Source organism: Furipterus horrens, unplaced genomic scaffold (genome assembly GCF_987537825.1).
Source record: "Furipterus horrens unplaced genomic scaffold, mFurHor1.1.pri manual_scaffold_11, whole genome shotgun sequence".
Classification (NCBI taxonomy): domain Eukaryota; kingdom Metazoa; phylum Chordata; class Mammalia; order Chiroptera; family Furipteridae; genus Furipterus; species Furipterus horrens.
In genome coordinates this window covers 61,695,797-61,722,584 of record NW_028327181.1, presented here as the reverse complement: position 1 = coordinate 61,722,584, position 26,788 = coordinate 61,695,797, and the positions used below count along the sequence as shown (strand labels likewise).

The window sequence follows — 26,788 nt, the reverse complement described above, 5'->3', positions numbered from 1 at the left end:
GAAAATAGTTGTCAGCCAATTCTCAAAGGTTTTTTCCCCCTTCTTGCTTTATCTTATTAAACGACTTGTAAAAGTTCATTATATAAAATTCAACATACGGAAATATTATGCAGAAAGTGGATGTCCCCCATAATCCCACCCCCCAGAGATAACTACTATAACAATTTGATGTATGCTGCAACTTTTCTAAATTTTATTTTTGCTATGCATTTACTAACTACCCATTTACTATAAAAATGGGATCATATGGTTCATAGTGTTTTGCAGTGCATTATTCACGTATCAATATATTGTGGCCATTTTTTCATGTCAGCACACATAGATCTACCTCATTCTTTTTAATGGCTGTATAGTACTGCATTGTATAGAGGTACCCTAATTTATTTAACCAGTTCCCTGTTGGTGGACATTTGGACTGTTATTAGAAACTTCTCATTATATATCCTGCCCCTTTTCTACCTTCCCTTCAGCACTGACTCATATATTGAAGTCCTTGATGGTTCTCGAGTTCATCCTGAGACCTATGAGTGGGCCAGGAAGATGGCAGTGGATGCTCTGGAATATGATGAATCAGCTGAAGATGCCAATCCTGCTGGAGCCCTTGAAGAGATCTTGGAAAACCCAGAGCGACTCAAGGACCTGGACCTAGATGCCTTTGCAGAAGAACTGGAGAGGCAGGTGCGTGACAGTGTAGAAAGCCTGGCATAGACACCATCCCAGGGGCCTAGTTGGGAGAAGCGGGCATTAAGGCTCCAGCGAAACCCCCAGCACTGTTAGTAGAAGAGACTGGATTTTCTCTTCTCCCTCCCGTGCCACACTGGGTTTCTCAAAGAAGTTTTCAGTCTGCTTTTTAAGGATCCAAGGCAACTGCATTCATTGTGGGGGTGGGAAGGAGCTTGGAGGGGCTCAGTAATAGTTTCCTTCTAGGCCCTCCTTCTCCTTTCCAGCAGTGCAGCTTCACACTTGTCTGTTTTATACATTGGGGTTCTGTGAAGCGCTTTTGCTGTAGAGCAGTATTCCATGGATAAGAAAAAGTTGGAAAACCTTTAGTTAATCTTGGGGGAAAAAAGAAGAGAGGCCCTGACAGGAACCACTTAGCCTACTCTTTTCATTGAAAGGCCCAGGACTCAGGTTGGGGAACAGTTGTAAGGCTCTTGTTGATGGGCTTCTCCCCCAGGGATATGGTGATAAACACATCACCCTGTACGACATCCGGGCAGAGCTGAGCTGTCGGTATAAGGACCTGCGGACGGCCTACCGCTCTCCCAACACAGAGGAAATCTTCAATATGTTAACCAAAGAAACACCAGAGACCTTCTACATTGGTAAATTCTGGGTCTGTTTTCAGTTGGAGGAGGGATATGTAGGGATGGGGAAGATGTGCTTACTGCAGTGGTCCCCAACCTTTTTTGGCATCAGGAACCATTTTCTCCACAAACTGGGGTGGGAGTGGGAGGGGCAGGAGGCAGAGCTCAGGCTGGGGTGAGTCAGGAGAGAGTGCTCAAGTGAGCTTCCTGTCAGGTCATGGACCAGTACTGTTCTGGGGGTTGGGGAACCCTGACTTACTGTGTACGTTTAAACCAAGCAATGATTCCAACAGAATGAGGCAGGTTTTTACCATACCAAAGGAGCTTTTAAAAAGATTATAGAGCTCTGGACTAGAAGTCAAAGCTGAGTTTAAGGTCAAATTATGTTTTTAACCTGCTGTGGAATCTTTTATTTTTTTAAGGTTTATTTATTTATTTTTAGAGAGGGGAAGGGAGGGAGAAAGGGAGAGAAAGAGTGAAGTGCGAGAAACATCAATGTGTGGTTGCCTCTTGCACATCCCCAGCCAGGGACCTAGTCCACTACCCAGGTATGTACCCTGACCAGGAATCGAACCGGTAACCCACTCAGTTCGTAGGCTGGTGCTCAATGCACTGAGCCACACCAGCCAGAGGGCCTGTAGAACCTTCATGAATTCACTCTTAGAAGCCTTATTTTCCCATATCAGCAAATTAGGGAAAGATCTCCCTTCTCAAAGATGTGAGGGAAGTCAGTACAGATGCTATAAAATGTTCTGTCACTAAAAGTTTGGGAAGAAGTTGCCTCTCCAGTTCTCTCAGCCAGCTCCCTGTTCTCTTCCCCTTCCCTATTCTCTTCCATTCCTCCAGGAAAGCTCATCATCTGCAATGTCACTGGTATTGCCCACCGGCGTCCACAGGGTGAGAGCTATGACCAGGCGATCCGAAACGATGAGACAGGGCTGTGGCAGTGCCCCTTCTGTCAGCAGGACAATTTCCCAGAACTCAGCGAGGTATGTGCTGCAGTTACCATGGTCACCGAACTTCCGTGAGTAAATGGTATCAGTGCCCATTACAGGAGCAGGAAATAGGAGTATTTAGATAATGCTTTACCAAATGAATGCACAAAGAAGGAAGAGGACTATAACACAGACAGGGCTAACACGAAGGCCCTCCATATGCTAGTCAGTAATTATCTGTGTGCTTTCTTCTCTTCTGGCTCAGCCCTTAATCCTTGTTTCCCATTCTCTGGGCATCTAGCTCAACCAGATTAGAGACATGAGGACATGCATTTCGTACCTGCAGAGTAGGTACAGTGTCCCTTTGCTAGTTAGAAGGTATCTGTAGGCTCCTTCAATTTTTTTATTCTCCAAAAACATTTGAACTTTTCCCACACTTTTCTAGACATCGTCTGCCTTTCTCATGGTCAGAACTCTATTAAAGCCACCCTGAAAGCTTTTCCCGGGTCGTCAAATGTTAGGCAGATTGTAAAATATAGTTTTTTATCTTTATGCAATAAAAGAAGCTGGGATTTGTCCAGAATGTATAGAAAGCCAAGGGGCAACTGGTTCACTCAAATGAGAGCTGAGGAGACTGACTTTGACGTTGCTTATGCCCACGAGGTCAGAACAGACTGGGAGAGAGGAGCCTCGGTTTCAGCTAGGAGGACATATAGGTTAGCGGCGAACAAAAAATCGATTTAAAGGCCAGTGGTGCCAAATGTGAGTTATAAGTGAAAGAACATTGGGGATGTTCATGTGCTGTGTTGGTGGGTAGCTGAGTCCTTGTGTTTTCAGACCATTATACCAGATGTCAATCAATGCTAAAATAGATTATGACACCCTTGGCAGCTCTTCTCTGAATGTGTGATTTCCAGAATCTTAATGATCAAGCTTCTCTCCTGATGCCCTCTTTAGGTCTGGAACCACTTTGACAGTGGTTCATGCCCGGGCCAAGCCATCGGTGTCAAAACACGGCTAGACAATGGTGTAACCGGCTTTATCCCCACCAAATTCCTCAGTGACAAAGTGGTAAAGCGACCGGAAGAGCGAGTGAAGGTAGATGAATGACTGGGTTAAGGCATCAGTTTTCAGCTGCCTAAACTGGGCTCTCTTTAACGTTGGGCTGTCCCCACGAAAAATTAGGCTCTGTTCCCAGTGGCTGTTGGTGGGGAGCGAGTTTCAGGATTTATAACTAGTTGAAAGAAGCCAGGGCAAGAAGCTCTGAATGCTTTTGTTCACTGCCTTGTGAAATTTCATCAGGTTGCCAGCCCTTTGGGAGAGGGCTCTCTTCCTGTGTGGGAAGCTGTGGTTTAGTCCAGAGGGCAGGAAGCAGGGCCCAGCATTAAATGCTGAAAACACAAAGGCCAAGTTCCCTTTCTGTTCTGATATTCTCCTGCCATTAATTATGTATATACACACTAGGAACAGCACTGAACATTTACATGTGTTGTCTCTAATCTCACCGCCTGATGGGGAAGGAAATAGTACCTTCTTTTTTCAGAAAAATTCAAATGTCTTTTCCAGGATTACCCAGTTAGTTTATAACATGGTTTGTCCCAGTTCTGTCAGATTCTCTGGTTTAAGTGTTGTGAGCCCCAAGAACTATAGACTTAGGAAGGCTGAGCAAAGGCTCTTTGTTTCTAATAAATGAAACCAGGGAGGTTTTCAAAGGGAGAGCTATGCAGAGTGACTGGCTTTTACCACTGTTTGGATGGATGGACTCGAGTCAAGGGTAAAGTACAAAAAATAGCTATTATTTCCTTCCCCTCCAAAAAGGGCAACCAGGCTGATCACCTCCTAGGAGCAGTAACTAGGCAACTTTATGGGAGAAGGGAATAGTGCCAATGACAGGATAGGTCCTAGTAGACTCCAGCTGGTTTCCTGCCTAGAGGAGGAAGCATCAATACCAGACACAGCCTATAGTCTACAGACCAGACTCAACCCTGAATTCATCTGCCATCAGTAGCTGGCTGGCCTTGGGCAAGTCACTTCATCTTTCTGCCTGGCCTTTGGTTTACTCAAATGTAAAATAGGGCATCGGGCTAGATCATCTTTGTCCCTTCCAGCTCAAATGTTCTGTGGATCTAGGTGGGAATGACTGTTCACTGCCGCATCATGAAGATTGACATTGAGAAGTTTAGTGCAGACCTGACCTGCCGCACCTCAGACCTCATGGACAGGAACAACGAGTGGAAACTGCCCAAGGACACCTACTATGACTTCGATGCTGAAGCAGCAGACCACAAACAGGAGGAGGACATGAAGCGGAAACAGCAGCGGACCAGTGAGTATGCCGACCACCATGCCTGTGCACCCCAAGTCTCAGAAGCTCTCCCTCTGCAGGATGCACATGCTAATGGCTGTTCCCTTGCTCAGCCTCCCAGTGGGAGTGAGTGCTCAGCTTTAGGGTGCTGAGGCCCAGAGACATCTAAAGGGAGTCATTGGCAGGGTTGGAAACCAGGATCTCTTGGGTCACATTTTCTTTGCTAATTCATTGTGACTCTTATAACTTAATTCTCTCAGCATCCTGGGAACCCAGGCAAACACATCTTTCCTATCAGAGAATTCAGGTTCAACGGTGAAAGAGTCTCACAAGTCAATAATGGGTCAAATTAAGCCATGGTTTGTGTTTGCTGTTTGTTCCCAGTTTCGTCTCCTGATCTGCTTCTTTCTTGCTCTCTTCAGCATATATCAAGCGAGTGATCGCACATCCGTCCTTCCATAATATAAATTTCAAGCAAGCAGAAAAGATGATGGAGACCATGGACCAGGGTGATGTGATCATCCGACCAAGCAGCAAGGGTGAGAATCATCTGACAGTGACCTGGAAGGTCAGTGACGGTATCTACCAGCACGTGGATGTGCGGGAAGAAGGCAAGGAAAATGCCTTCAGCCTGGGAGCCACTCTGTGGATCAACAGTGAGGTGAGAACTAGCCCCTGCTCACTTCCCATCCCCACTCCAGCTTCCAAAAACTAGTCACTTCTGGCCGCTTCATAATGTCGCCTGACATTGGTGACTTGTATGCATTACATGTATTTTAGCTACATAGAACACCGTATAGGAGGTGGCTATGAAATGAGTCATTTGGTATTAATTTTGTATATTTGGCCCTTTTCCCTGTCCTCCAAATTTTAAAATAAACTATCTAAAGAGAGCCAGTGGAAGAAGAGGAGAAAATACACAGGCAGGCACATGCACCTACATACACACTTCAACTTTATCTGTCCTGTTTTCAGTGGGTTGAAGTTTTATGAAGTTCCCTGTTGTTCCCAAACACCATAGGAGAATCAAAATTATGATTTAAATGATTCTGTGCCTTGTAAGCTTTAAATATGTGCACAACTCAAAAACAGATGGCTGAATTGAAGGGACTTTGCAATGCAGTGAGGCTACAGCAGGACAGGGAGGTCCACCCCGTCCTGTGAGTTCCAGTGTGAGTAGATCTGATAAAGGGCCAGGAGTTTCAGATGTGGATATGACACATGGGGCCTTTACCTTTTTCCCACAGGAATTTGAAGACTTGGATGAGATCGTTGCCCGCTATGTCCAGCCCATGGCATCCTTTGCCCGGGACCTTCTGAACCACAAGTATTACCAGGACTGCAGCGGTGGGGACCGTAAGGTGAGGCCAGGGCCCCTTGAGGGTTGACACCAGTTACCTAAGGATATATGGTTGCCCTTCAGTGTAGGGGTCCCTCAGCTGGTGAAGGAGGTGTGCAATCATGTATACACCAGACATTGTCTACCAAGCATGCCGCTATCCCAACCTCTCCCCCTCATTCTACCCCCAGAAATTAGAGGAGCTGCTCATCAAAACTAAGAAGGAGAAGCCCACCTTCATTCCTTATTTCATCTGTGCCTGCAAGGAACTGCCCGGCAAGTTCCTCCTGGGATATCAGCCCCGGGGTAAACCCAGGTGAGCACTGGTGCTGAGAAGGTGCTGCCACTGGGGTCCACAGACCAGCTAGCAGGGGAGTAGAGGCCCTGGAGAGTACTGCCTAACTGCCTTTCTCCCTTTATCTGTTTAGGGTAGAGGCGGAGGTTGGAGATGGGATAAGAGGATGATAATTTAAAGGCAAAAGACAAAGGTTCAATCAGAAAGATGCTTTTCTCAACCCTGTGAAAAGAGTTCCCTTTGCCTCTTCTCTCTCCCCCTCACAAGGAGCGGTGGAAATCATCAGATACTCTATCCACCCAACTGGCAAAGATGGGGCCAGCACACTCGTCTCTCCTTTCCGCTGTCTGCTTCACGCTTGCCAGGGCTTTCCACACATAGTGGCTTGCTATTGCTATAGTGTGCTGCTTCTCCCCGCATAGAAGGGGTGGGGCAGGAGAGCATCTCTTCTTCCTACCATTCATCTGCTCTACTCCCTTTCTGTATGACTAACAGGCTGGCCTTCCTAGGTATTCTTTTATCTGGGTCCCTCTGGTGCTCACCCTGAATAGGAAAAAGTCCAATTTCCTTAAACCCATTTTCTTTGTGTTTGTTACCCAGACTGATAACCATACTAGCCTTCTCTATGCCCCGATCCTCTCTTTGGCCCTCAGCTAAGGTCTGTGCATTTCTGCTCTGATCTCTTTACTGCCTACACATGACACATAGCATAGCCAATATTAGTAAGCGACTTAGTGGCCAGATGACAAAAAGCTCTAGACACTGGACCCTGTGTAGTCTTGGGCACATCTGGAATATCGTGCTCATTTCTGAGACGCCTTTTCTGACTCACCATCACGCTTCCAGAGATTCGCAATGAAGGCTCTTTGGGGGTTGGAAACTGTCCCATGAGGAACAGTTGAGCAAGTGTACCGTTAACCAGGAGCAAAGGCAACATGATAGCTTCTTTTGGCAAGGGGCACAGACTCCTTGTGCTGCAGAAGGAATGGTTGAGTGGAAGATTTAGAAGCAGGTTGTAGCTTAATAGAAATGAGAGCATTGCCATACTCAGCACTGTGTGTGGGCAGCTGTTCCTTACTGACCACGGCTCTGATTCAGGTGCTGTGTGCTGAGTGCTTTCCGTGCACTCATTTGCTCTTCACGCCCACCCTGTAGGTGTAAGTGCTGATGCCCTCATTTTACAGATGAAGCTGAGATTCGTGTTTAGTGACTGGGACAGTCATCTAGGTGATGAGTGGCAGAGCCAAAACTAGAACTCGAACTGAGTATGAACCCAGAGCCTGTCCTCTTATCCACGCTTTGCTCTGCAAAGTGTTGAGTAAGGGCAGGCTAACCACCCTCCAGAGTGCTTCCAATTCATGGGGGGTTGTGTTTTGCTGCCCTGGAAGACCCTTTGCAACCTTGACGTCCTGTGACCTAAGTTTCACCCTCACCTGCAGCCCAGGATGGTGGCCTAGCCCCCAGGAAAACTTCTGGCTGCCTGTACAGAGCACACCAGGGGCTATTGACTCCTGGCCTGGACTGCACTCTGCTGTGTTCGCCTCGCCTCCCCAGAGTGCAGCCTCCTCTTACAGGCTCAGGGACTGGCTCTTTCATCCCTTCTTTCCCCTAGCGCCCAGTGTCACTGCTTCCCCTGGTGGAGATCTGCTCTGGCCGCTTTCTCACGGCTGATCCCAAGTGGTATCTGATGCATGTTTCCCTCCAAAATCCCAGGATAGAGTATGTAACGGTGACTCCAGAAGGATTCCGGTACCGGGGCCAAATCTTCCCAACTGTGAATGGGCTTTTCAGATGGTTTAAGGACCATTACCAGGATCCTGTACCAGGTGCGTTTGTACTCTGACTTCTAGGGTGTGGTTGGAGGGGCACCTAGGCTCTGAGTCGAGGGCTGTTTTTGCAGCTTTCTTACTCCTGCTCCAGCTTCCTAGCATTAGGAAGTTCCTCTGTCCACTTTGCCTGTTGAACTTCATTTTTTCTCAGTACCTCTTTCAGTCCCCTGAATTATAAAACCAGGAACATAAGTGACTCTGGCTATTTCCTATAGGAATCACCCCTAGCAGCAGCAGCAGGACCCGGACGCCTGCTTCTATCAATGCTACCCCAGCTAACATCAACCTTGCGGGTAAGGAGCTCATGCCTAGGACTGTGGCTCAGAGGGATAAAGCTAGAAGGACTTCCACCTCTAATGTGCCCACCTTCCACCTCTTTGTGCTTGCAGATCTGACACGGGCTGTGAATGCCCTTCCCCAGAATATGACCTCGCAAATGTTCAGTGCCATTGCTGCTGTGACAAGCCAAGGACAGAACCCTAATGCCACCCCAGCCCAGTGGGCCTCCAGCCAGTATGGCTATGGTGGCAGTGGAGGGGGTAGCAGCGCTTACCACGTATGTGGCTCAAAAAGGAAGCTCTCTGTGGAGGGTGGGGGAGAGTGGAGGGAACAGTCATCCTGTACCTACCCCTGTCCCCAGACTGGCCGCTGGCTGTGCCCACCTGTACACGCATGGATGGGCCTTGGAAACTGTCTCTAACAGATGTTCCTTTTCCTTAGGCCCGCTTTGGGGGAGGGGGGGGCTGACCTTTCCACACAGTCCTTTGGGATCTTTGGAACCCTCAAGCCACTATAAACCCCGAGTGCTCAGGACCAGGAGTCCCTATTGTTGTGCCTGGTCCCATCCCATTGGCCTGCCTCTGCTGCTCAGAACCACACACTACTCAGGAGAGGGTCAGCTGGAAAGCTCTTTGTTGAGCCCAAATTTCCAGCTTTCCAGAAATTTATGGGAAGGATAAATATGCCACAAACCCATCCCCATTTAACTGTTTACCCTTCTCCAGGTGTTCCCAACGCCAGCCCAGCAGCCAGTGGCCACACCACTAATGACCCCCAGCTACTCCTACACGACCCCAAGCCAGCCCATCACCACTCCACAGTACCACCAGCTACAGGCCAGCACCACCCCACAGTCTGCCCAGCCCCAGCCCCAGCCCTCCTCCAGCTCTCGGCAACGGCAGCAGCAGCCAAAGTAAGTATGTGGATGGTGGCGTGGATCGGGTTATTAGCAGGGGCAGGTGCTGTCAAGAGACCAAGAGATTTGGCATGGGCTACTCTGGGTCGTCTGAGAACCAGGACCCAAGTGCTATTCCTATGAGGACTGCTTTGTGGGAGATGACAGGAGAGGGCAGTATGGCAGCTGGCCATGGCTGCCCCTGTAGGTATGAGATCCGTTTCTGCAAGGGTGGGTGTTTACCAGTGATTGGTGGGAAGGCTTCCTTCTAGTGAGCTTCTGGAGAGTTCCGGGCTGAAAGGCCCCTTCTTCTCCCACCCAGGTCCAACAGCCACGCAGCCATCGACTGGGGGAAGATGGCAGAGCAGTGGTTGCAGGAGAAGGAGGCAGAGCGGCGGAAACAGAAGCAGCGGCTGACACCTCGGCCATCCCCCAGCCCTATGATTGAAAGCACCCCCATGTCCATTGCTGGCGATGCCACCCCGCTCTTGGATGAGATGGATCGGTAGGGGGCCTGCTCCTAGGACTCTGGTTACCTCTGAGGCTCAGAGAGGCCGGCCTCATTTCCTGCCCCTCCTTTTCTGTCCATGAAGTGGCGTGAATTGACGTTCTCTTTGGTGGTCAGCCTGGATGGGTGACAGGCTGGATGGCCTTGCGAACTTGAGCTCAGTGTACGCTAGGTGACAATTCTCCCGCTCCAGGCCCTCACTGACCACCTCTCCTGGGACCAGGCTGGGAAGGGAGTGTGGCAGGAAGGAAGAAGAGGAAGATGAGAATGAGAGTGGAACAGTTTTATATTCTACTCCCCTACAAGCCATTTTGAGCTTCTGCCCTCACCTGACTCTGGGCTGTGACCGGGTAGCAAGCTCAGCACACGAGTCTCCCCCAGCTCTTGTGGGGAGACAGATGCTATTTATTCAGTTTGGGGCAGGAGGGAGAGAAGGGGAAGTATTTCTGACCCTGATGCCAACTACTTGGGTGGTATGAAAGCAGGATTGCAGGGGACATAGGGTTGCAGTGCTAACCTGCCCGCCTGGCTACTTTCACCCACCTGCTGCCACCGCTGCTTCCTGCCTGTCATTTGAATAAACAGTGTTTCTACAGAGAACTTGGCAAGGCCTCTGTCTCCCTCTCTGGCTCTTGGGTGATTTTCAGAGCAATGTTTGGGGCTCAGAGGGCTCCCTGACTCCCTCACAGAGGCAGTGACTCAGGAAAGCGGGCAGCCTCTGCATCCGCTTGCCTGGTATCACATTCCTGTTCCACTTCCCAGCCCTGTGACCTGGAGTGTACTCCTGTTATCTAAGCCCGTTTATCTGTCAGATGGAGATGGTGATAGCTGCTTGTCAGGCATCTGTGAGGACAAATAGAATGTGTGAAATGCTTGGCCAAATGCCTGGCACTTTATAAGGCCTCGCTAAACGTTAGCTGCTATTATTTTATTATTTCCTCATTTCCTCACACACAGCCGCCCCCACCCACTGTGCCTGCTACAGATGGCCCCCAGCTTAATGCTGATTCAACTTAAGATTTTTCAGTTTACTATGGTGTGAAAGCTATACACATTCAGGAGAAACTACTTCAGGTTTTGAAGTTTGCTCTTTTCCTGGGCCAGCAAGATGCAGCAGGATCGCCTTTGTTATGCTAGGCAGTGGGAGCAGCGACTGCAGGCACCAGGGTAAACAACAGATACTCCACGTGGGTTCATCGCTAGATGCTTTTTTCCAACTGCAGGCTAATGTAAGTTTAAAGTAGACTGGGCTGAGTTTTGTGTTCAGGTGTGTTAAATGCATTTTTTACCTAACGATATTTCCAACCTTAAAACGGGTTTATCAGGACGTAAACCACTATAAGTTGAGGAGCATCTGTGGACTTCTTTGGCCCATGTGAGAAAGGCCATGAGTAAATCTGGGTTTCTCAGCCTGAGCCTCTGTACTCTCTCTTTCCTTTTTGCATCTGGGCCTTAGTCTCTGACAAGTATTTCTGCGCCAGTCAAGTGTGTCTGACCCAGGATGGGCCTCACACTCAACTGTTACACATACTCACTGGCCCTGGAGGAGGGAGCTGGGCTGTTGCAGGGCAGGCCAGTCCCCAGGCCCTGGCGCTTTCCCCCAGCCCCACCGCCTCTTCTTCAGGACTCCTGATCTCCTTGTGTGTGTTTCGTCACAAGACTTCGTGTCATAGCTCCGTTAGCCAGTGCTGGGAAAGGGGGGCTTACCCCCTCCCTCTCCTCTGCTTGAGGCTCAGCAGAGAACTTGGTGAGCTCGCATCCTTGCTTTTCTTTTCTTTCTTTTTTTATTAATTTGGGAGAGAGAAACATCAATTTGTTGTTCCACTTATTTATACATTTTTTGGTTAATTCTTGTATGTGCACTGACTGGGACTCTAACCCATAACCTTGGCGTGTCAAGGCAATGTGCTAACCAACTGAGCTACCTGCCCAGAGCCCTTTCTTGCTTTTCTCCATTTAAGATCTCTTTCTGTTGGCACGAGGTGGGGAATGCACTGGCCTTCTGTGGCCTTCTGTGGGGAGCCCAGTTCGGTTCGCTTTAGCACAGATGGTCTAGAAGGATCTAGCAGGAGCAAGACCACACCGCTGGTAAGATCATGTTCCTTTTGGTGCAACCGGCCCCTTCTCCAGGGCCCTTAAATGAGGGAAAGGCCAGGCACGGTGGCAGTGTGGGTTAAAAGGTTCAGTTTATTAGGGGTATCACTACAGACAGCCCTACCTGTCCCTGAGTGGATCTAACAGAGACCAGTGTCCCACCCCACCCAGCTGTGCCCTTCTGCCCTGGCCTAGGATGTTACAGAGAAACTGGCTGTTACAGTGCCCTTATCCTACCCTACCACCCACCTTCCTCTTGAAAGAATGATTACCCTTTAGAAATCCCTGCAGCCCTCCAGCCCTTTCGTTCCAGCTAGGCCCGGAGCCCACCCCCTCCCCACAGAAGTAGCCATGTCGGAGGGAGCGAGAACAGCAGCAGGGCACCAGCCAGAGGCTTGACCGCATTTATTCTTCACCCTGGTCGCCCGGTCCTCAGCTGAGATCAGGGTTTGATGCAGGGGGAGATTTTCTCTTGTTGACCTTCTTGACTGGAGAGGCCTTCGCTCCAAGTTTCTTGGCCTGGACTGTGTTCTCTCTCTTTTTGGGTGATGAAGACTCCACGATATCACTGGAGGGCTCCTCCTGCCTGGGGCCATTGTAACTGTCCTCACTCTCCAGGTCTTCCCGGCTCTCTGGGCTGGACTCTGACATCCTGACCAACTCCCTTGGTCTTACTAGTCTGCTCAAGTCTGGAGGAGAAGATTCCAATTTAACTGGGCTTTTCTTTTTAGTCAGCTTACCCTTGACTTTTTTCTTCAGTTTTGCCTTCTCGTCTGTCTCCTCATCTTTATCTTTTTCCTTTTTCTTCTTGACTTTCTTGATAACCTTGCTGCCCTGAGACTTCCCTGTGGGACTCTCAGAGCGCCAGATGGTAATGGGAGCCGCCGAGTCTGGGGTACCCGTGATCGTGCCCATTCCTATGCCTGTGTTGGTGGGTGTGGTGGTGATGGGCCCCACCTGGATCGGGATGGGAGGCTTGCTTTCTTCCTCTTCTTCTTCCTCATTTAGGTCATCTGCCCCACACTCATGGTGGATGGGATGGTGGATCACTGCCACAGAGACAGGCCTGTAGCTTTTGCACCTGGGAGGGAGGAGGACAGGGAAAGAAGGTTGACAAAGTGAGAGCCAGTGCCCCACAGTGCCCCCATCAGCCTGCCAGCACTCACCAGCCATACCAGAACCGCTCCACACACTCTTCCTCTGGGATGAGCTTTGCAAAGCAAGGGGTCTGGATGCTGTTGAGATAGGTTGAGCCCACATCTCGGGAACAGGTGGGGCCTACGTCTTGGGAGCTGCTGCTATTTGTCTTCTCTGAGCAGTCCTTCACCCTGCCACATGGAACTCAGCCTAGCTCCCAGCCTCCAGGACTCCCCAGGGGCCCAGGGCCAGAAGCCTAAAGGACAATGGACTTCCCCAGTGGTAACTCCAGGCTCAGCCCAGGCTGGAAAAAGACCTCCTCCCCATTGCTCTAGGAGCAGAGCCAGGTTTGCAAAGCTGGGGCTTGGCAGGCAGTGCCTGGTCAAAGCTAAAGGAGGGAACCGCAGTGAAAGTTTGGACCTGGTTCTGCCCAGGAGTCTCCTGGGCTGTGGGTCTCCCAAGGAGGAGGGTCCTTACCTACAATCACAGTCGTAGTGGCTGACAGAGTGCAGGTGCAGCTTGTGGTGATCATAGTCAGAGATGAAGGGGTGGATGATATGCCCAGCATACTGCTTGTGTTTCCAGCAGCACCTGTCGATGTCCTTGAATTCACCTAAGGGATAGGAGTCTGGGTCACAGAGGGGTGGCAGCAACAGCAGCACATCTGTGGGTCTCCCCTCCCACAGCTCAGTCAGAAGGCTTCATCAAATTCACCTACCACCCCCATCCCTTGTAGGCTGCACAGATACTATGGCCCCTTTCCCAGGGCACAGGGGAGAAGCTGCTGGAGTGAGAATTTGGGATTAGGGGAAAGCCCTGGAGAAAGGTTCCTACCTCTTTTCCTCAACTGAATCCAAGTTCTGGACACACTCTGGAGTCCCCCAGCCTCTACCTGCACCGCCTCACCTCTGACCCTGCCTAAGGCTCCAGTCTAATGGGTTTCCCCTCCAGCCACCCTCTAGATGGTAAGCCCATGAAGTAACTCCACATGCCCAGGATCTCACATGTCGGGGCAGAGTGGGCGAGGCACCTTCCTGCAGGTCCCCCTTGGGCTCCGGCTCTATCACCCCTGGGAGGAAGAAGTGGACGAGCACCAATGACTTCCATGGCAGTCTGGCATGGGATGTGAGGGCTGGCTGGCTGCCCCCAAACAAACCAGGAAAATTGATCCAGGCCCTACACAGTGTGAAACTAGGGCAAGACCTCATAACCCAGGCCGGGGTGTGTTAGTCCAAGTGGCCTTAAGGTACTTGAGAAATGAGCAGACAGCAGCTTGGGTTGAGCCTTACCGCGCATTCCTCCTCCCTTCCCTTCCCCCTAGCGGGCTGTGAGGGTCCAAGGTCCACCATACACTGTTGACCCATTTGGTGCCCTCCCCTTCTGCTTCCTCTCCTCTCGTGCTCTTTCTTCATAAGCGTATGAGGCAGGACCTTGCAATAGCACGTGCACCTCAGCTTCAGCACCACGCAACTGGGGCGAAGGGCAGCGTAATGGCAAGTGTCCTGAACCTGAAGTTAGATAGGCCTGAGTCCAAGTGTTGGCTCTCTCACTAGCTGGATGACTAAGGGCCAGTTATTTTACTTCTCTGAGCCTTCATTTTCTTGTCCACAGAATGGGGTTGGTGGTAATACCTATTTTGCAGGAGGCTGTTGGGATGCCTCAGTTTACATGCCAAAGGCATTTGTGCACCATGAAGTGCTATACAAAGATGTGATTGTGGTCTCCAGAAAGGGGCCCTCTCTGGCATGAGTACGGGATGGGGTGGGGGTGGGATGGAGGAGTAACCCCTTCAGGACCAAACACTTTCCTCCCTCCTGCCTATCACAAAGTGTCAGCTTTCCCATGTTAGGGGTGGTGAAGACCCCAGGGCCAGAGATTTCCCTGGACCCACCTTCAGAGGAGAAGGTAGATGCATCAGTGCTAGACGCCACACCAGCCAGCAGACGTCCTCTTTCCCAGCTGGGTAATCTGTTTACGTCTGAGAGAGTACAGAGTGGCAGCAGCAGTCTCTCCCCGCACCCCCCCCCCCAACCCTCCCGCCATGCCTTTTATTCATCAAACGTTTTCTGAGACTCTGCAGGTGTCAGGCCCCAGCTGCATCCAAGATGCCGTTTCAAAACAAAAAACAAACAAAAATCCCTGCTCTCAAGGGGCTGGGAGAGGGGTTGAGGAGAGGGACAAAGGGGTGGTATGTGGAGCAGTTTGTAACAGTGGCCTGATGCAGAAACTGATAGGGAAATGGTGGGGAGGGGGCCTGTAGAAGCAGAGAACAAGGACACCTGCTGAGACAGTGTGGGGCGGGGGTTAGGGTGAGATTAGGAAAGTCTTCCCAGGAGGAAGCATAATAGGAGCTGAATCTGGAGAAATAATAGGAGTGAGCCAGTCTAGGCAAGGAAGGACAGATCCAGGAATTGTCACAGGGTGTGTGGAGCTGAATGAGAAGTTGTCCTCCAGCAGAACTCAACTGGAGCAGCAACTGCATCAACCTTCCCACAGTTAGCTTTATCCTTTGGGGGCACAAGGAACTGCGTTCTGCTTAAGGAAGGGAAGCTGATTGCTTAGGGACTTCAGCTGGGCCTTCGGTGGCACTTGGTCGTCTTTCTACACAGTTCCCTGGTCAGCTCCTGGTTTCCACAGAACAGTAAGTACTCAGTATTTATTGAATGTTTGAATGAAACTGCCAGCACTTCCCTGGAAACTCCTACCCAGCGGCTGTTCCTCTCAGCAGATCATTTCACCAGCCTTATCTGTGCCCGCTCCCACCCTCATCAACTCTCCTCTGGCCTGGGGAAGTATCCCTCCTTCCTCCTGCCCAAAGCACCTGTAGGTCCTAGCCAGAATTTTCACTTTCTCCTTCTTTAATGGTTTTTTTCCCTACAGTCTATGAACACCTATGTATCCCATCCCTCTTCCTTTGCAATCCAAATTTAGTCACTCACTTAATAGACACGTTGAATAGCTTCTTCACTAGACACCAGTAAGGAGGCCCAGTCCCTGCCTTTAGTGAGCTCAGAATCTTCCCCTCGCTCTCCATTCCAGTCACCTACACCTGGCAGCCATCCAGCCCTCTGTCAGACTCGCCCAGGCAAAGGCTATCAACTGTTTCCCAATAGCCAAACGCGGTGGCGTTCTCTCCATGTTAGCTCACTTACCCTGTTAACACATCAGTCTTTCTTCTGTATACTCTGTTTCTTTGGCCTGCATTCACACCTCTCTCATCTCTCTTTCTTCTCTATCTCTTTAGTTCTTTCTTAACCCCTATGCTGTACCTCTTAAACTGATGATTACCAGGTTTCTGTCTTTGCTTTCCTTCTCAGAATACTCTACAATTCCATGGTTTCAGCATCCACCAATAAAATGATATAAACCTGGGGGGGTCTCCCATTCAGACTGCTTTCCTGAGCACATTGCCAATATCCTCTTTGATGTTCCCAAACATCTTAGACCCACATGTCCCACATGAACCTGCCATCTTCTCCCTAACTCTCCATGAACCACCCCCTCTTGTATCTTCCATTTCAGAGAGCAACAGACACCACAGCTAGAAATTCTTTCCCTCATTTATTATTTTTTAAAGATTCTATTTATTTACTTTTAGAGAGAGGGGAAGGAAGGGAGAAAGAGAGGGAGAAAAACATCGATGTGTGGTTGCCTCTCGCACACCACCAACCAGGGACCTGGCCCTGCAACCCAGGCATGTGCCCTGACTGGGAATAGAACCAGTCAGTGACCTTTTGGTTCACAGGCCTGCACTCAATCCACTGAGCCACACCCACCAGGGTGTTTCCCTCGTTTCTACACAAGTCTTATCATGCCTATCTGCTTCCACATCTGCCTCTGGCTTGGTTCAAACTCAATATCTCTGACCAAGACAACTGCCGGAGCCTCCAGCCTGGCCTCCTTGCCTCCTGTCTCACTACCCTCAACCAGTCTTTACAATGCAGCCAAACTGAGTTTTCTAGGATGCCAACTGGTCCACCATGTTCCTCTTCTTTAATAACACTCTACTGCCTTCAGAATGATGTCCTTATCATGACATAACTCCTTATCATGCCCCCACCCCAGAACCCAGGCCCTAGATTCTTTCTCAGTTTTCAGTTCCCCCCACTCATCCATCCCCTTCTCCATTCCTTCTCTCCTGCCTTCTACTCTCCGGAAATACCTGCTCGTCTTGGGAAGAACAATGCTATCCAAGTAGAATTGGTCATATATGTCTTGTACTACTTTACCCTGCCAGGGTACCTCATGTATTTATTAGCATCTTAAGAACAAGGCCCATAGTTCATGTTTCTAAGAGATTCTGGGACATGGAAAGTACTGGGTAAATATTGGTTGATTGAATAAATACACAAGTACAATAGAATAAACACTCTATTGGAGCCACAAAGAAGCTATGGCAGTGGAAATTCTGCCCAGGGTTCAAACCTGGAGACTTTTTGGGGGAAAGAACTGACCCAGGATGAGCATCTTCACAGTGTCAGGCACTGTGCTGGGCTTTTAAAATATGCCTTTGATTCTAGATGCTCTCACCACAGCCCATTCTATGGATGGGAACGCAGAGACTTGGAACAAGTAAGTTGTCCAAAGACCCAAGTTAATAGATGGCAAAGTAGTATTCAAACCCAGGCTTCCTGGCTCCATAGTCTCTGTTCTTTCAGCTGTTCGTTTGGGATTCCTATCCAAAACCTGTCCTGCCAGATGTCATCTCCTACAACAGCTCTAACACAGCCAATTCCTCATCCTCTGGTTTTACCAATTCTGACTCCCTCAGCCTCCTTCATCCAGCCTGGACCTAAGGTTAGGCCAGAGGGCCCTGAGCCAGGGTCAGGATTCAAACTGCTTTGTCTGACCCCACTTTCCTTGCTCTCTCCAGAGTCACCATGAGAAAGGCCTATATGCAGGGCCCACTAACTTCCACCAAGCCCAAGAAGCCTTGACAATCATAACTGTTTGCCAAGGAGTGGGATTTAGTAACTCCTCAGATCTGAGGAAGGCAATCTGCTCTCTAGTTTCACAGACGGAACGAGAGAGCTCCGCCTGAATCAGCAGTCCAGAACTCCTGTGGCAGAAGTGCTTAGACACAGTGTGTGGCGGGGGAGGGATACTTCAAAATGGGTGAGAAGGGTGATCGCTTTCTCTGTAGGACATTAATCGGGGTGCAGCGGCCTAACTTAAAACTCACAGGTGATGTTCATTTGTACAGAATCCTCCCAGTCCTGAGAGCTGAGGAGCTCCCCCGCCCTTGCAGCACTGGCGGTGGGGTTCCAGGTTGGACACTGGAGCAGCTGAATAGGGAAAGGTAGGAGGGAAGGTGGGAGGAAGAAAGGGAGGAAAAAATCAGGAAGGGAAGGAGGGAGAGGAGGGAGCAAAGCAGGGGCAGCTTGCACGATCTCCTTGGAAATGCCGCCCTGGCCCCGCCCATATATAAAGGCGATTGTGATGTCATGCATGGAACCTCCAAACTCCTTTTTGTCCTCAGAGTCAAGAGTCTCACGCCCAAACCCTGGCGACAGGATGGACGCTGGACCATGGCCTCCAGCCAGGCCCAGCACTTCCTGGGCTACAGCATAGCAATGCCTCCCAGTCGTACAAAGGGGAGTTACAGCTCTCGCTCCAGCCATAATGCCAAACCCAGAGGTTATTCTCCGGGTCCTCAGGACCCCAGTCCTCAATCATTGGTCCGCGGCTCGACATGAGCCCGCCCACAGGCTCTAACTCCGCCCTATGCCAACTCATTGGCTCACTGGTTCTAACCTCCTTGAGTTCTCAAGCTAGACCGCGTGCCAAGGCCGCAGCTCGAAACCCTCCCCTAGTCTTCTGTCCCGCCCTCTTCTTACCACTGCTGCTCTCATCCCAGACGTTGGCATTGTCCTCAGTCTTTTCCTGAGTCCACCTTTCAATCTTCATTTTCGTCCTGACCCACATCGCTCTCAGCCCAGTTTTTCCTCTCTACAAGACTCTTCCGCAGAAACCCAACCCTGAACCTCAGCTTGGCCCAGCCAACCAAAAACCTCAATCTCAGCTTCGCCCCCTGTCCAGCCCTCAACTCCGCCTCATGCTGGCCCAACCCCTGCACCTACCTTACCCCCCACCCCCACCCCCCCGTTCTAGGCTGCGTTGTCTTCTCAGCCCAAGACTAAACTTCAGCGGAGCTCCTCATCCGGGGCACCCCAGCTCCAAGTTCTTCCCTCTTTGTCCCACTTTAATCTTAGTACCTCACCTTTATCTCAGGCCTAAACTTTAGCTCGGCTGTTCAGACCCAGCCCTCAATCCCATCCCTAGTTCCTCTCCAGACCTACCCCCAGCTCTTAACCCCACCCCCTCCATTCTCTCCACCTTACACTTCAGCGCGCCCCTGCCCCCTCCCAGTCCCTTCCGAACCCTGTCGCGGCCCTTAGCTGCTCCTCGGATCTACACCTGAACCTCTCTACCGCTTGCCGAGGGGCCACTTCCAACCGCCACCCACCATCCCAGCTCTTCTGAGGTTCCTCCTGCTCTGGCGGAAGGCCAGACTCAATCGCTCTCTCCGCCTGCAGGCTTCTCTGGTGAGAACTCGATGTCCATTCTCAGCCCCCTTATGGCGCCCAACCCCAGAGCCTCTTCCCAATGTTCCCTTCTAGCTCCAATGGGGCGCCCTGATCCAGAGAAATAACTGCCCAATAAAGATGTTAACATAGAGCCAGGATCTTAGTCACTTTTTCCCAAAAGTTATTATAATAGTTAAGGTTTTTCAGCTGTTCTGTGTTAGTGATCTTATTTCAGTCACGCAAACTTACGTGTCTCCATAGACTTGCCCAGTGCTGGGAGCAGGATCTACTGCATTAACCCTTCATACCTTACACCCCTCACACATTACACATGCTTGTATCACACACGTAGCACACATTAAAAAAAAAATCTACTCGTGGCTCTGGCCCATTAGTTCAGTTGGTTAGACCACTGCCCCAATATGCCAAGGTTGTGGGTTCCATCCCCAGTCAGGACACATACAAGAATCAGCCAATGAATGCATAAATAAGTGGAACAAATTGATGTTTCTCTCTGTGTGTTCCTTTCTCTCTCTCTCTCAAATCTATAGAAAGAAACAGTTTTTAAAAATCTACTCACCACACAGACTAATACAATATGCATACACCCCTCACAGAGAACCATACCCCTGCTCCCCACATTTTTCTCAGCACAAATACTCCACAGCAGTATTGCGGTGCAAACTACACACAGATACACACACAGACTACAGGCTCTGTGCAAGGCAAGGCAAGGCAAGGGGTGATGAGCACAGTCCTATGTGGGAGCAAAGGTAAACAAAAAAATTCCAGGAGTGTGAAAAAATGTTAGAGCCACATAACCAACATTTCCACCTCACACCCCTCAATTTCTCTTGGCACCAGGATCCAAAGATAGGATATGCCTCAAAGAATGGAAAGGAAGAGATGGTAAACTTTGTTTTCTCCCAAGAAACCAAGGACCTCTCCTGCTGCTGCTCTGCATGATGCCCACCTTCACTTTTCTCCAGACCCAGCAACTTGACTGGGTAGGGTCACCACCCAAAACCGCCAGCTCTAGGAACAGCAGGGGAGGGGAAACCAGGAAACAGGGAAGTGTACAGAAAACCAACCCTCCTGGGACAGAATAGCTGGGTGAGAATGAAACCAGGCATAGAATGGACAGAGCACTTGCTGACTGGGAGCCAGGATCTGTGTTCTAATCTTGACTCTCCATGGCCTCCGAGGATGATACCAGGCCACATGTGTCCCTCTATTGTTGGGCCAGATGTCTGAGATACTTCCAGCCAATCTACTCATATAGCTCTGGCTCAGATGTCAACAATGAGCCAGGTTCTTAGTCACTCTTCCTGTAAAGTTATAATAGTTAAGGTTTTCGACCCCTTCCTATGTGTTAGTGCTTTATCTTATTTCGCCCATGAAACCTCATTAGTATTATTAGCCTCATTTTACAGATGGGAAAATTAAGGCACAGAGGATAAGTGATTTGCCTGAGTGTCCTAGGAGAGACCGTGAGGATTCAAGTGCAGGTTCTCCTTACAGTCTCTCTCTCTCTCTCTTTGAAGAGGGAAAATACACATCGTAATTTTTATTCAATTTAGTTCTTTAATCATGTTTTAAAATATAAAGATACCACTCATAATTTTATGTTTATACCCCTAATAGTTACATGTTAGATAGGATATCTTCTGAATAAGAGCCCAGCCACTACCCTCCCTGGGCCAAAAGTATCCAAAATTCAATTATTTCTGCGTTCCCCTCAGAGAAGTATCTTTTAAAGGGAAGATGAGAAGAGGCTAAAAAAGTAAAATAAAATATTATCCAATGGTAGAAATCTGGCTATAAGCACCAAGTAGGGGGACACATTTAGGGGGAAGGGACCAAAGGAAAGGGCTCTCGAAGCCAACAATTCAGATCTCACTCAATGAGAGGGCAGCCCCCCAAACCTGGTCCACGAGGTCCCAGCCTGCCTGAGGCCTGGCCAGGGATGTCCAGCATCCCACCAGAAGACTCCAGTCCCAAGATCGCCATACAGCCCTGCTCATTCCATATCCCTCATCCCCAACAAAGGAGTCCAACCCCCAAACGGCAAATAAGAGAATTTAATGCATAAGGCATGGGGTAAGGCTGGGAGCATTAAGCGTCCTCCTACCCAAAGGGCCCAGCAGGCAGAGCAAAAGCGGTAGGGACTACCTCTCCACTACAGGGCACCCTGGAGCGCCCCTGGAGGAAAGGAGCACCCAGTCTTTGGTATGGTGCCTAGGGGCAGGAAGTGACTAACATGGTCCCAACTACCCCTCTGGGGCAGCTCTTTGGTCTGTATTAACAGGCAGGGCATATGTCCAGGGGTAGAAGTCTGGGAGAGTCAAGGTGGCACAGTGCCCCAGGGATGAGCAGTCCCTCATCCCTCAAAAGCAACACGTAGGCTTCTTCTTGCTGGCAGTTAGGTAGAGGTTGTTGTCGTCACTGTTGATGCCTGAAGAAGAGTGGGAAATATGTGAAGCAGGGATTCGAGGATCCCCACACTCTCTGCCACCCTCATCCAGGTGGGCACTCACGGACAACATCCCCAATGCGCCGGGCCCCCGATTTCTCCAGCTCAGCCAGCACGTTGGCCTCAAAGGTCAGTGCCGCCACACGGAAAAAGAATTCCCGGACATTTTCACCTGACACAGGGAACAGAGGGGTGTTTAGGGGCAGTTCCAGGCCTGGGATCATTGGGCATGGCTGGAGTTGTAGGAGTGAGAGGCAAGGTAGGCAGGAATGCCACAGCAAAAGGCATGAAGCCTCTTACTCACCGGTGAGAGAAGAGACTGCCCAGTACTCAGCCTTCATCTCTTGGGCCACCTTGAGTGCATCTCTCTCCATTAGCACATACTGAGCAGGAGTCTGAAGGGAAGTCAGAGTCAGCCCTGGTGGGTAGCTCAGTTGGTTATAGCATCATCCCAATACACCAAGGTTGTGAGTTTGAGCCCCAGTCCGGGCACATATAAGAATCAACCAATGAATGCACAAATAAATGGGACAAATTTATGTTTCTCTCTCTTTATCCCTTCCTCTCTCTCTCTCAAATTAATCAATTTAAAATAATTTGTTTTGTTAAATTAAAATAAAGTGCCCTGGCTGGTGTGACTCGGTTGGAGCATTGTCCTGGTCAGGGAGCGCACTTAGATCACAGATTTGATCCCCAGTTGGGGTGTTTACAAAAGGCAACCAATTGATATTTCTCTCCCTCCCTTTCCCTCTCTCTCAAATCAATAAGCATGTCCTCAGGTGATGATTAAATAAGTAAGCAAATAGTAAATTTAAAAAATCAAAAGAAAGTCAGAGTTAGATGCGGGAGGGTTCTCTCACCACGTTGGAAAGTCCCCCCACCGGCACACTCACACTCAGGTCCTTCTTGGAACCCACAAGGAAGAGAAGCACACTGGAAGGGTCATTCTCCTTGAGTGCGTCAGCTAGCCACTGCCTGCCACAGATGGGGGACAGCAAGAGATGAGTTGGGCAGCTCCTTCTGCTGACACTCACATGCCCAGTCATCCTCTCTCTGCTCCTAGATGCCGTCTTCTCTTCCCTACCATGCCCCTGACCACCCCTCTTTTCTGAACCCTCTTGTCCCAGAGGTCCAATATATTTCAGCACCCCCACATACTTGGTATGTTCCAGGGAGGCCACATCATTCAGACTGAAGGCAATGATGATGGCTGGAAGAGTGGCAGAAACAGTCCCAGGCTGACAGGGAGGCACTGCTGGCTCATCTCTATAATCCCCCGTCCTAGATTAGAAGCCAGGTACACCCCCCTACCCCTCTTCACCCAGCCCCTTACCTTGAGCTCCTCGGTAGTAGGTTGATGCAATGCATTTGAATCTCTCCTGCCCAGCAGTATCCCAGCTGGGAGTAAGAAGGGGTGAAACAGAGGTATTGGGGTGGGGGTGGGGGTAGATGGGATGTAGGTGCTAGAGGAAGAAATGGCTAGAAGAGTAGAGGAAGCACTTACAGTTGCAGACTGAAAGGGATGCCCAACACCTCAAATCGTTCCATCTCAAAGTCCACTCCAATGGTGGCCTTGTAATTCTTATCAAATGTGTCTTTGCAGAACCTGAGGGGGCACCAGATGCTCTGGCCCTGAGTCCAGCCCCTCTGGCGAGACCTAGCCCTACCCTGCCCAGCCCAACCCAGCTCAGCTCCAGCACCCTCTTACCTATTAATGAGACAAGTCTTCCCCACCGACAGGTCCCCCACCACAATGACCTTGGAGATCTTAAATCTGCTGGGCACAAGAGGAGGCAGAAGGAGTGAGCACCAGTTCTTTCACTCTAGGGATCCCCAATGTTCCCTAGTAGGTCTACAAAGGTAGCTGCACCCAGGCTGCAGTTTCCATAGACATGAGGCCTCCTAGGTAGCTTTCCTGGACAGATGTGCTGGCCAGGAGTGTTCTGTGCTTCAGTATCAGAGAGACATGAATTTGAATCCCAGCTCTCAAACCTACTAGCTGTGTGACTTAGGACAAGTTACTTAGCCTCTCTGTCTCAGTTAAGTAGAGATTCAGAATATATTTTATTGGGTTGTCGAGAAGGTTAAAATAAATGTTTTCTATTCTGTAACATAACTCCCACACACATATACATTTTAACCTCTCGGAAATCAGGGTACATCTTAAAAGTGATACTATTTTCCATTTAATAGAAGACAGTAACAGTATCCAATACACTGCCTGGCACATAGTAAATGCTACATTAATAGTGGCAACTGTTATTAGTATTCCCTTTTTTACCTGCACTTGGACTCATGGATGTAGGCACAGTCCCTGCCCTGGGCCCTGGGGCTCAAATGAATGATATCTGGGAAGCTGAGCTGAGGACCACCTCCTTCTTTGTCTGAAATTGAACTGCCACCTTTCAGCCAACCCTATCTCATTGGACTCACCATAACCTTGCTGAAAATAAAGGGGTGGACACAGGGCCATAAAAAGGGGCATAACCATAGTGCTGGTAGAGGGTGCAATGGAGCACCAAGGGAGTGGACGGTATCGTTGCCGTTGCCTTGACTACAGAGCTTCCTGGGACTTCCCTTCTTTGTTTTGGCATCTCCAACTCACCCCACGGTGCCTGTCCGGTGCTCCTTGCAAGCGCAGGTGACCCGGGGGTGGAAATCTTTGCGCACGTGCAAAGCGGCTTCCTTCCTCAGGTACTGAAAGGGATGGAGGAGAATGAGACTCGCCCAGCCAAGCTGCCTAGGGCTGGGGGTGGGGAGGGGACCACCCAGAAGCAGCAGGCCTAGCTGGGCGGCAGGGCTGGGCCCCAGCCTCTAACTGGCCTGGTGCCGCCTCCTCCCCGCCCATACACCACCGCAGCCAGAAGCCCGACGTGGCCCTGGCTCCTACCTGGGGCAGCTCCGCCAGGACGCGGTCCCTCCGCACCGGCGCCAGAATGTTCATCTTGCCTGTGGCCTTGTCGGGCGCCCTGAGAAGGCGCGGAGGCCTGATCCACCCCAGCGACCCGGGCTCGTGGAGACCCGACAATCACCCGCGACCGAGGAGTCCCCACTATAACTCGGGGCCACGGGGAGCCTACGGGAGCCCGCGGCCTCGGGGACGCTACGATTACCGAGGGCCACGGGGACGAGACAATCACCCGGGGCTGGGGTGAACCCACAATCACCCGGGCCCGGGACGTCCCGAAGACGACTCGGGGGCGGGGAGACTCCTCGGCTGCCAAATCGAGGCGGGGAGTCCCGTCACGGGGGTGCTGGGCCCGCGCAGATCCTACAATAACTCGGGGCCGGAGAGTTCCTACAATAACTCGAGGCCGCGGGGACCCGACGACAACTCGGGGTTGAGGCGGCCCCACCATAACAGAGAGGTCCGAGGGCGCGGGAGCGGCCCCACCACGCGGGGTCAGTGTGGGCAGGGACAGCACGGCGAGGCCGCGAGCCGCCGGAGGAGGGGGCGAGGGGCCCAGTCCGCTGCGGGGCCCCGCGTCCCACTCCACTCTCCCTCAGAGGGCACTGTAACATGATCCCCGGAAATTCCTGGAGAAGGGCCGCCCCCTGCCCCTCTCCCGGCAGCTCCCGGTCTCGCAACCCGCCCCGGACTCCCCATCCTCTCCTCCTCCCAGCACTGCCCCAGCTTAGGCTCCCCCGACAGACCTCTCATCAGGGACCAAGACCGCCCCCACCCAGGCTGGAACCCGCCCAAATAGGAATCCCCCAGGTTGCTCTGCCTTGAACCTCTGTGCCGGGTTGCGCCTCCATGGGGACCCTTACCCAGCCGAACTGGTGAGGGGGAATCGGTGATTGCTGCGCAGCATCTGGCTGCACCAGGACTGGTGGGGAGCGGTAAGGGGGAGAGAAGGGGCCCAAGGAGAGGCGGCGCTTCCCTCCTCAACTCCAGGCCCAGGACATGACTCATCGAGTCTGCCCCCGCTCGCCCTTCAGCCCTGGGAGGTGGGGGGGTGGGCAAAGTAGAGGGGGTGCCAGAGGCGGAGCTGGATGCCCACCGTAGAGAGAGACGTCCGAGGTCTGGCGTCTTTCCCTCGAAGGCGACCGTGTAAATTGACGGGTGGGCAGGCTGAAGACCGAGCCGCCTCCCTCCAAGGAGGATAAAAGAGGGCTAGATGGATCGGGAACTCCGCCCTTTGGGGAGGTCACTGCTCCGGAACGTGGGGACTACTCTGGTACTGGCGTTCTTCGCTACGACCCCTTGGAATGTTCCCAAGGTCAACTTTTCCATTTTGCAGTTTTGCAGTATAGAATCGGGGTAGCACACACCCAATTTCACGGTTAAAGGGGAAATCAGGTTCCAAGAAGCGAGGGGCAAGATAAAAAGGAAGAGAGGTAAAGGCAGGGCAGACACCTACCCTCTGAGAAGCAAACTGGAGCCTTACTAAAACTTTGTGTCCGGAACTGAATTTGAAGATGCGAAGATGATCGGGGCAGGGAAGGGAAGACTACTTAAAGGGAAGGGGCTGTGGATGGAATTACATGTACACAAGAACTAGCGGACGCTGGAGAAATCTGTGCGTTGGGTGTTTGGAATACTGGTAGAGTTTTTTTTCACGAGTATTGTGGGGAAAACGTATGAGATCTGTCGTAGGTAGAGGGGAGATATGGCCACCTTCTACCTCTAGTACGTTGCTCCTCTCCTCTGACTCGATTTTTTTTTTTTTTTTCCCTGCCTCCAAATCATCCTTATTGATAAGCCAGGTCTCAATCTCGGGACCTCAATTTCCACAAATGTTTTCTGAAGGAGGTAGGCCTGACAAATTCTGCTCTAGCGTTCCAGAACGTTGCTCCACTCTCCCTGAGTCAATCTAATTGTATCTATTACAGTTTGCAGAGTTACTGCCTCCTGGAACTGC

The 26,788-nt window shown here is 50.8% G+C and overlaps 3 protein-coding genes across 6 annotated transcripts in view; 1 reads left to right on the top strand and 2 right to left on the bottom strand.

Moving 5' to 3' along the window:
* Window positions 1-10,292, top strand: part of SUPT6H (SPT6 homolog, histone chaperone and transcription elongation factor) — a 31,572-nt gene extending 21,280 nt beyond the window's left edge. For both annotated transcript variants that reach the window (XM_090292602.1, XM_090292603.1), the window contains exons 25-37: window positions 471-678; window positions 1,178-1,325; window positions 2,154-2,296; window positions 3,200-3,340; window positions 4,373-4,568; window positions 4,970-5,208; window positions 5,795-5,908; window positions 6,078-6,202; window positions 7,895-8,007; window positions 8,226-8,303; window positions 8,400-8,566; window positions 9,015-9,202; window positions 9,507-10,292. In XM_090292602.1, coding sequence (XP_090148728.1) covers window positions 471-678; window positions 1,178-1,325; window positions 2,154-2,296; window positions 3,200-3,340; window positions 4,373-4,568; window positions 4,970-5,208; window positions 5,795-5,908; window positions 6,078-6,202; window positions 7,895-8,007; window positions 8,226-8,303; window positions 8,400-8,566; window positions 9,015-9,202; window positions 9,507-9,693 — 2,047 coding nt within the window. In that variant the 3' untranslated portion in view covers window positions 9,694-10,292. The remainder of the gene's footprint in view (window positions 1-470; window positions 679-1,177; window positions 1,326-2,153; window positions 2,297-3,199; window positions 3,341-4,372; window positions 4,569-4,969; window positions 5,209-5,794; window positions 5,909-6,077; window positions 6,203-7,894; window positions 8,008-8,225; window positions 8,304-8,399; window positions 8,567-9,014; window positions 9,203-9,506) is intronic.
* A 1,578-nt stretch (window positions 10,293-11,870) lies between these two features.
* PROCA1 (protein interacting with cyclin A1) lies at window positions 11,871-18,939 on the bottom strand. Its single transcript, XM_090291323.1, has 6 exons — window positions 18,761-18,939; window positions 14,815-14,901; window positions 13,645-13,707; window positions 13,401-13,551; window positions 12,953-13,114; window positions 11,871-12,867 (listed from the first exon to the last, which is right to left on the bottom strand). The coding sequence occupies exons 1-6, from the start codon at window positions 18,846-18,848 to the stop codon at window positions 12,219-12,221; spliced, it is 1,200 nt and encodes a 399-aa protein (XP_090147449.1). The 5' UTR covers window positions 18,849-18,939; the 3' UTR covers window positions 11,871-12,218.
* Window positions 18,940-21,513: 2,574 nt separating this feature from the next.
* On the bottom strand, window positions 21,514-25,911 carry RAB34 (RAB34, member RAS oncogene family). 3 transcript variants are annotated; one of them, XM_090292895.1, is made up of 11 exons: window positions 25,695-25,779; window positions 24,814-24,892; window positions 24,529-24,620; window positions 23,632-23,697; window positions 23,428-23,529; window positions 23,257-23,321; window positions 23,082-23,133; window positions 22,817-22,898; window positions 22,228-22,318; window positions 21,988-22,095; window positions 21,514-21,905 (listed from the first exon to the last, which is right to left on the bottom strand). In XM_090292895.1, the coding sequence occupies exons 1-11, from the start codon at window positions 25,736-25,738 to the stop codon at window positions 21,838-21,840; spliced, it is 849 nt and encodes a 282-aa protein (XP_090149021.1). In that variant the 5' UTR covers window positions 25,739-25,779; the 3' UTR covers window positions 21,514-21,837. The 3 variants fall into 3 exon arrangements, with proteins under 3 accessions (XP_090149021.1, XP_090149022.1, XP_090149020.1); XM_090292896.1 differs by lacking the exon at window positions 25,695-25,779 and having other exon boundaries at window positions 23,632-23,700; window positions 24,814-24,933; XM_090292894.1 differs by lacking the exons at window positions 21,514-21,905; window positions 21,988-22,095 and having other exon boundaries at window positions 22,198-22,318; window positions 23,632-23,700; window positions 25,695-25,911.
* Window positions 25,912-26,788: the final 877 nt, after the last annotated feature.

Bases quoted from the DNA above. Each gene is read 5' to 3' on its own strand.
- PROCA1 (XM_090291323.1), bottom strand. From the start codon at position 18,848: ATGTGGGTCAGGACGAAAATGAAGATTGAAAGGTGGACTCAGGAAAAG. The intron at 13,552-13,644 runs GTGGTAGGTGAA...TCTGTGACCCAG, and splicing joins GCAGCCTACAAGGGATGGGG to ACTCCTATCCCTTAGGTGAA. The intron at 12,868-12,952 runs GTGAGTGCTGGC...CCTCCCTCCCAG, and splicing joins GAGCGGTTCTGGTATGGCTG to GTGCAAAAGCTACAGGCCTG.
- RAB34 (XM_090292895.1), bottom strand. From the start codon at position 25,738: ATGCTGCGCAGCAATCACCGATTCCCCCTCACCAGTTCGGCTGG. The intron at 24,621-24,813 runs GTAGGAGCCAGG...CATCCCTTTCAG, and splicing joins TCCTGGCGGAGCTGCCCCAG to TACCTGAGGAAGGAAGCCGC. The intron at 21,906-21,987 runs GTGAGTGCCCAC...ACTCTTCTTCAG, and splicing joins GCGCATTGGGGATGTTGTCC to GCATCAACAGTGACGACAAC.